The sequence below is a fragment of the Cucurbita pepo genome, chromosome LG04, assembly GCF_002806865.2.
Source record: "Cucurbita pepo subsp. pepo cultivar mu-cu-16 chromosome LG04, ASM280686v2, whole genome shotgun sequence".
Lineage (NCBI taxonomy): Eukaryota > Viridiplantae > Streptophyta > Magnoliopsida > Cucurbitales > Cucurbitaceae > Cucurbita > Cucurbita pepo.
This window is the reverse complement of record NC_036641.1, coordinates 4,767,884-4,776,475: the sequence shown is the minus strand read 5'-3', so window position 1 is coordinate 4,776,475 and position 8,592 is coordinate 4,767,884. Positions and strand designations below refer to the sequence as shown.

The 8,592-nt window shown below is 37.2% G+C and overlaps 1 protein-coding gene across 1 annotated transcript; it reads left to right on the top strand.

The window, feature by feature from the left end:
* Positions 1-829: 829 nt before the first annotated feature.
* LOC111793701 (ABC transporter I family member 6, chloroplastic) lies at positions 830-7,932 on the top strand. The gene is made up of 6 exons (XM_023675707.1): positions 830-1,205; positions 1,324-1,374; positions 1,815-2,036; positions 6,306-6,428; positions 6,767-6,943; positions 7,544-7,932. Exons 1-6 carry the CDS (start codon positions 900-902, stop codon positions 7,628-7,630), a joined length of 966 nt encoding a protein of 321 aa, XP_023531475.1. The 5' UTR covers positions 830-899; the 3' UTR covers positions 7,631-7,932.
* Positions 7,933-8,592: the final 660 nt, after the last annotated feature.

Sequence of the window (8,592 nt, the reverse complement as noted above, 5' to 3'; positions counted from 1 at the left end):
GATGTAATTCATCGCCAAATCATTGATGTTCGAGGCAAATGTTGTCCTTGGGATTTGGCATCAGTCAGGTTTGTTGCACTGAGCAGAAAATGAGAGGCCGTAAGTTTTTATTCACATAGGACTATCTTCACACATCGTTATTGCTACAGATGAATGAGTCATGGGGTACGAGTGTTTATAGTTGGATTAGGTCAAGCTCGAACATTCTTATTGTGATTGCCTACATTTTTTTGGGGACTTTGTCGACCATAGATAACCACTAAATCATCATCATGGAGCGTTTCTAGAAAATAGAAGACAAATGTTAAATTTTTGGTGAAGGAGAATAAATAGTAGCTCGGATCAGGTCGGATTCAAATCGAACCGAGCAACTTAACTATATTCTAACCCATATACACCATCAACTAAGAAGTCAACCCACCCGTAACCGAAAAAGGTTCTAAACCCAACACCCACTCACAAAAGCCTTCAACCCGCGCAAACGACAAGCCCAAGCCCTCTATTGCATGGCCCAACTCATTTGGCGCGTCCCAAGCGTGTGGGCACGTAGATAGCCTTGTATGCAACTTCGATGACTAGGACTAGCTTCCGGTTGACTTCTTAGCTAATTCACATTCAATCCTTCTAATTTCAGAACACACCTCTTTTTAGTTCGTTCAAAAGGTCTTTTCATCGGGTCATATAGGTTAAGTTGGATGATTTGTTAGATGTATGAATTACATGTACCGTGCTGTAAAATTACACGTGGTGACATTTTATTTATTTATTTATTTATTTTATAATCTATCCATTAAAATATAATTTATTTAAAGCAAACGTCATCCATTAGGAGGGACCTCTTAAACTCTCTTCCATGACCTGACGCAGTTGTTGTTGGTGTACTTCCCCAGCTTTCTACAATGGCGATGTCCATGGCTTACTGCACTTCTTCCTCCACCGCAGCCACTTCTCCTCTGGCTCGATATTCACCTTGTAATTCTACTTTATCCACAAGGCTCACGTTCTTCCCCCTCCCCTTCCGTTCCAATCGCCGCCGCTCAATTCGAATAGCAACCGCTTCTCTCCCCGCCGTCAATTCTCCGTCCACGAGTTCCTCTGGCAGTCAGAAGAATCTTTTGTTGGAAGTCAAGGATTTGACTGCTGTAATTGCAGAATCTAGGCAGGAGATTCTCAAGGGTGTTAACCTTGTTGTCAACGAAGGAGAGGTTTGTTCTAATTAATCTCTAGTATCGATTTATGAAGTGGCTTCTTACGAGGTTTTGAGATTTTCGTTGAAGTTTTGTTCATTGTATGATTCGGAATAATTCTTCCTGCCTCTAGTAGGTTCATGCCATCATGGGAAAGAACGGTTCTGGAAAGAGCACATTTGCAAAGGTCAGTGTTGTTTGTGTTAATTTCCTTTATCCTTGTAAAAAAAAACTCTATCGTGTTCCTTGCAAGTAATAAGCTTAGAGGTTTGATCTTGTCCTGTTGCTTAGATTTGTACTTGGAATGGAAACTTTTGCAGCTTATTTTAGTTATTTAGTATAGTGCATGAAGCTCCTCAAATTTCGCTGGTTACCTATTTGAATCTAAACCTATTCCAGATTGAAGTTTTGGAAGGGGAAAAAAAACAAAAAAAAAGGAAAAGAAAGAGGAGGGAATTTAGGCATATCCATGGTACAGAAGACAAGAACAAGTGCCACCATAATAATTATTATTTTTTGACTATTGTCGTAGTTCTCAACATGCCTAGCCTCTGTTAATGTCATCTGCTTGGAGATTCGATTCTTTCGATTTATCCACTAATGTTACGTGAAGCTTTGTGGATTAAGGTACTTGTTGGGCACCCAGATTATGAGATTACAGGTGGTAGTATTCAGTTTAAAGGAAGTGATTTGCTTGAAATGGAGCCAGAAGAAAGGTCGCTTGCAGGGTTGTTTATGAGTTTCCAGTCCCCGGTTGAGATTCCAGGTGTCAGCAATATTGACTTTTTAAATATGGCTTACAATGCACGAAGGAGGAAACTTGGTCTAGCCGAGCTGGGGCCAATTGAGGTATGCGTTTTCTCTCGAAATACCATGTTCATGCTTTATCCCCTCTTGGTCAAATGTATGCGTACTTATGGAATTAGAATTCACATATAAGTCTTTTTGAATCTACTGAAATGTTGACATTTTTTCCTTCCTGTTATACAAAAAGAAAAATTGTTTTGATTTAAGATTAATAGAAGTTTCCAAGATTTTTTTAAAGAACCATGTGTACTTATGCAGATAAGCATCATGCACATCAATTAGCCTTTGTTTGTGTAGTCTTCTTATGTTTAGGCATTGGTTTCCGAGACATTTTGTAATTTCCTCCATGTCTTATCATTTTGGATTGAAGTATTTTTTTTTTTTTGCTTAACTCGGTCTTTGACTCTTTTTGTTGGGCTTTTTTATTTTGCATACCCTTTTGTATTCTTTCCTTCTTCTTAATGAAAGCTTGATTTTTCATTAAAAAAAACAACAAAACAAGCAAATTTTGAACTTCAACAAGGACATGGGGGAATAAATCACCTGTATTATATTGCATAGTTTTTTGTTGCCAACTTGAGCATAACTCAATTGGTTAAGACTGATATCGAAAACCAAAAGGCTAAAGGTTCGAATCTCCATCTTATATGTTGTTGAACTCATAAAAATATTGTTTTTTTTACTATCCACATGGATAACATGTTTCATCTTTAGATTTAATCCGAACATAGTGTCTCTTCAATAATCAAAGCTAGCTAAGGTTGACTGAAGTATTATTAAATCCCTCTAAGCTGAGACATATTGGCTTGGGTTGTTTTCAACGCTGAAGGTAGAGCAGGAGGTATAATAGTTATGTGGAATGAGAATGGTGCAATGGTTGATGATTCACTGCTAGGGGTTTACTCAATTTCAATTAGTTTTACCTTCAATAATATAGTAAGAGGCTGGTTTAGAGGGGGGTGCGATCCTTTTACTTACAAGTTTGAGATAACATATGTAGTAGGGTGGTGCCTAATTGTTGGTGTAATGGGGGTAATTTTAACGTTGTTAGAAGAATCTCTAAGAAATTCGTGGTGTAATAAAGTTACTAGAAGTATGAATCGTTTTCTAATCTACCTTTAAGGCTCTTTTGTGAAGTAAAATACTATATTGTGAAGGAATACCTCACAAGTTGGTATCAGAGCCACGTTTTCCAAATACGCGTGCAGGAGGAGGATTGGGTAGCCCAAGATGGCTTTCATAATCCACAATAGCCAGTATGAGTTCCTAGCCATGCCTTTCTGAATCCACAATGGCTATTATGAGTTTCTAGTCATGCCTTTCGACCTCACAAATGCCTCGACCATGTTCTACCTTAATGAACCACATTTTTTAGGACGTTCATTTGAAGACTTGTGTTGGCATTCTTTGATGACATCTTGGTTTACCTCTCAGACCTTGTCTTCCATGTCACTTATCTATCCATCATCTTCTAGCAGCATAAGGACAACCACTAGTATGCCAACCTCAAGAAGTGTTCCTTTTCCAAGGAAAGAATAGAGTAAGTAGGTTTTAGTAGAAGGCGTGGAATTCGATTTGGAGAAAGTGAGTAGCATGTTGCGATGACTGATACCAACCAATCTGAAGGAGCGTAGAGGATTTTTGGGTCTCACCAGTTATTATTGGAGGTTCATTCCTAACTATAGGACGATGGGGTCTCCTTTATTTGACCTCCACAAAAAAGGTGCGTTTATCTGGGATGGAAAAGCGACTAAGGCCTTTGAATGATTGAAGCATGCAATGGTCACCTTAGCTCTACTCGATTTTAATTTACCATTTGTGATTGAAATAGATGTGTTTGATAAGGGCCTAGGAGCGGTCCTATCCCACAACCAATGACCAATTGCCTAATAAGGTCAAAAAATCTCAAACACTGCTCAAACTAAATTGATATATGAAAGAGAATTAATGGCTATCGTTCGTTCTGTGCGACAATGGCAATTGTACTTGCAGGGTCAAAAGTGCATAGAAAGGATTGACCAACTATCTTTGAAGGACTTGCTCGAACAGAACACCATCCAATTGGAATACCAACATTGAGTATCCAAGCTTTTGGATTATTACTTTGAAATTCAATGCAAGCCAAGCCTCGAGAACAAAGTTGCCGATGCCTTGTCATGTATCGCGTTTGATACTCAACCACGAGTGATTATGATGGCAAACATTCAAGATGTCAAAAAGTGAAGGAAGAAGTAGCAGTGCATGACCCCAAGCTGATAAAAATTGTACAATGCCTCATGGAGGATCCAAACTGTGTACTAAGTACTCTCTTCAACACGATACACTCCTATATAAGATTCAATTAATCCTTTCCAAGTATTTTGAATTATTGGGAGATCCTTCACGCTCATCACGATTTAGTGCTAGGGGGCATTCCGGGTTCCTTCGAACATACAAAGGTCTCACTGGGGAACTCTATTAGGTGGGGATGAAGTGCAACATGAAGGAATATGTGCACACAGTGTAGCGTGCCAACGAAACAAATACTTGTCAACGTTAGGTGCTGAGTTGTTGTAGCCACTACCCGACCATATCGCATTTGGGAGGACATCAATATGAGCTTTATATAAGGATTGCTGAAGGCTAGTGGGCATGATGCCATATGTGTGGTGGTTGATCCTTTGAGCAAGTACACACGTTTCATTTTCACTTGTAAAATGCGAAAACTATGGTTGCTAACAGTTGTGAAAGATATTGTTTGCCTCCATGGTTTCCCATGCTCCATTGTTTTGGATTGAGACCAAATTTTTTCTCAGTCATTTCTGGATCAATATTTTTGTTCCCTAGACACTCGCTGCTATTGGAGTACAACATATCATCTGCAATCGGATAAACAAACAAAAATTGTGAATAAGTGACTGAGACGTATTCATGTTGCTTTTGCAACGAGAAACCCAAGTAGTTGTGAGCAAAGTTTTGGTACAACACCACCTATCATAACTCCATCACTACCCTCTTCCAGGCTGTGTACGGGAGATCACCCCCTCCCTTGATGTTTTATGGATCTCAGAGGACCAACTACGTCACTTTGGACAAACAGTTAACCGGACAAGATGATGCTGCCTTGAGTTGGTTGACGACACATCTAAATTTGGCACAGGAACAAATGAAAAAATTTGTTGATCGAAGGAAGGTTGAAATGGAATTTGAGGAAGTGGATTGGGTTTACTTAAAGTTCTGGCCTTATCGATAGCAATAGGTGGTTAGACGACAGAATGTGAAGTTGTCACCGAATATTTTGGGCCATATTGAACTGTTAGCCGAGTTGTTACTGTGCCCTGCAAGCTCAAGTTACCCCTGGCTACAATCAATCATGTGTTTCACATATTGCATCTAAAAAAGGCAGTGAGGGAGGCACAATCGGTGTAGCCTAAAGCACCCATGCTAACTGATCACTTCAAATAGGTGGCTAAGCCGAAGAGCATTTAGGGATATTGAAAGAGTGAGGAATCAAGCGACATCAAAATGTTGGTGAGTGGAAGGATCTATCGTACCAATACATTAAACAACATGGGAATTGTTTGTAGACTTGCATCTGAGGTTACCCAAACTACACCTTGAGAGAATGGTGCTAGAGACCTTGGGGGTGATGTGAGGCCCCTGATTGTCATAACTTTTGTTAGGAGGGGTAATAAGGGAAATTCCTCTAATTTATTTGATTTGCCGTTATTAGCTGTTGTTATGTTTTATCTTGTATGAACTAGCTCAAAGATGAGAACGGCCCTCTCAAAAGGCCGGAATTCTTCTGTAATCTGCCTTTAAGGCTCTCTTTTGTGAAGTAAAATACCGTATTATGAGGAGATATCTCACAAATAGTGCACCTATTTTTATGAGTTTCTTTTGTTTAATGGCAGCTATTTTATTCCGTACGATGATGATGTATCTGTGTTTATTTGCTTTTTTCTTTTTAATTTTTTTATTGCACCTTTATTTCAACTTGGTTTGGAAAATTCCTAAACTTTGGACCTGAGTTTGTTGTAATCTTTGTCTGTATCAATGTATTTGTTTCTCTAACTAGAAGAATAAAAAACCAGCAATGCAGCGTAAGTAATGTGGTAAGACTAAGAGCTCTGTTCAATCAAATTCAAAATTTTTATCCAGATTTGTTGAAATCAAGTATAAGGAAATTTTCATCTTGCTTCATTCTTTATTGGATTATCTTGTTTCACATTTATTACTGTTCTTCTTGTAATTATTTAGTTAATGAAATTTAGAGACTATTAAAAATTTGAACTTTTTGCTAGTTGAATCACTTTTTCATTATCTCGCCAGTTTTATGCATACATCTTCCCCAAACTTGACCTTGTGAACATGAAGACGGATTTTCTCAACCGAAATGTCAATGAAGGGTTTAGTGGTGGAGAAAAAAAGCGCAATGAGATTTTACAACTTGCGGTAAGGTTGCTACTTTTTCGTACTTTCGTATGCTAGTTCTTTTGGGCATTGCTGTTCTTTATTTTGACAGGAACTAGTGTTGTCTCCGCATACCCAATGACATTATCTATTCAGTCGAGAAGATGATACATTTCAAGTGGTCCAGTTATCTGCATTATAAAATGGTTGAAAATTTGAGAACCTAGTAGAATAAGGAGTAAATCTTAAGGGTGAAAGGGCCAATGGTATATGTTAGTTGGTTCAGAAAGGGAGAAAGAAAGAACTTATGCTATAGGCTTGGTAAGGCTAATTACAATACAAGATTAATATCGTTTCTCAAATTGTTAATGTCTTTTCAGGTCCTGGGTGCAGAGATGGCGATACTGGATGAAGTAGATTCTGGATTGGATGTCGATGCACTTCGTGACGTAGCAAAAGCAGTGAATGGGCTTTTGACACCAAAGAATTCAGTGTTAATGATTACTCATTATCTACGACTTCTGGAATTTATCGAACCATCTTGCATACATATAATGGTAAGTATCTTGGACATAAGAAAAACATTCAATCAATATGGCTGTTTTAGAAGATGGAGAAATATTAGACGGTTTTTCTTCTGTTTCTGGTTCTGTTTTGCTAGTTTAGTTTTTTTTTTCTCCTGTTTTTGTGGGGTGAATAGATGAAAGGGAATAAAACAATCAATTTTGAAGTAGAAAACAAAAGGGATATCCGATTCCATACACACTGTTTGTTAGGAATCACGACTCTCTACAATGGTATGATATTGTCCACTTTGAACATAAGCTCTCATGACTTTGTTTTGGGCTTCCTCAAAAGGCCACATACCAATGGAGATAGTATTCCTCACTTATAAACCCACGATCTTCCACTAAATTAACCAACGTGGGACTCACTCCCAATAATCCTCAACACCGTTGATCGGATAACAAAGTGATCGTGGTTTTGATGTCTATCGAAAGCTTCGGTCTCACCTTTGCTATAATCAACTCAAAACTCATAATACTTATAGATTGTTCTCAAAACTATGGGTTTCTTCTTGTTTCCTGTTTCTATACCATTTTCCTTGTGGTTTGTGTGTGTAATTTGGTTAGTTTTCCTACATTTGGATCTTTCAGGAGGATGGAAAGATTGTGAAAACTGGAGACATCTCTATAGCGAAACTCCTTGAAGAGGAAGGGTACAAAGCAATTTCCACCGCATAATTGCATGTACATTGGTAGCTCTCTCTTCTTGCTGTTCTCTTTTACTTGATGAAAATATTTTCTTTTTGATAATATTATACAATCTAATTCAAGTGTTTTGTCCATCTCGATTTTGGTAATCTTAAATATCGAGAATCGCTCGGTGTGTATTCGGAGGTCTGCATGGTTATCAATTCAAACTAGTGATGCATCAGTACTGTTAATTCTTACTTGGATGCCTTTGTAATTTGATGTTTATTTGAGGGAGTTGGAAGAAATGGCAATAAAGCATTATGAAAGGCTTCAAGAGATACATTGGATAATTGGTATGTTTTTCTCCTCACTATTCTCTGTATTTGTTTGATTAGTTTGACTTAACTTTGAATGTTTGAGTAATTACCCTCTAAATTAAGAGGGAAATTGGCATTATGGAGGAGGATCATTGAGGCAAAATTCGGAACCTTCTTTCGAACAACAAACCTAGATATATCCATTTTACCTGCGGTCGAACAACAAAAAATCTAGAGATATTCATTTTACCTGTGGGATCAGGAGAGAGTGGGGAATATTATTTCCCGTTAGATAAATGAGATCGAGGAATCGAGGACGTGATTATATTCTCCCTTTCCATTCTCGTTTAATATAAATATATTTTAATACATATATTATATATATTTTTTTGGCTATATTAAAAAATATATTAGTTAATTTTGACACTAGGGTATGTCATAGTTTTTTTTTTTAAGAGTAATATTAACATTTGGAATTTGAATTTTTAGATATTATGTTTGAAGTATATATATATATATATATATATATATGGATTTATTAAGAATTTTTTAAAATAATTTTTTAATAAAAATTATATTGAAAAAGAGAATTTTAAAATAACTATTTTTTAATAAATAATAAACGGGAATTCGATCACCAAACTTTTCGTTAGAATCTTTGTTCCGATCCTCATAAAAATAAATAGCAAATTT

Excerpts from the sequence above, each read along its gene's own strand:
- LOC111793701 (XM_023675707.1), top strand. The coding sequence starts at position 900 with ATGGCGATGTCCATGGCTTACTGCACTTCTTCCTCCACCGCAGCCACT. Across the intron at positions 1,206-1,323 it reads TTGTTGTCAACGAAGGAGAG|GTTCATGCCATCATGGGAAA; the intron begins GTTTGTTCTAAT and ends TGCCTCTAGTAG. Across the intron at positions 2,037-6,305 it reads CCGAGCTGGGGCCAATTGAG|TTTTATGCATACATCTTCCC; the intron begins GTATGCGTTTTC and ends TTATCTCGCCAG.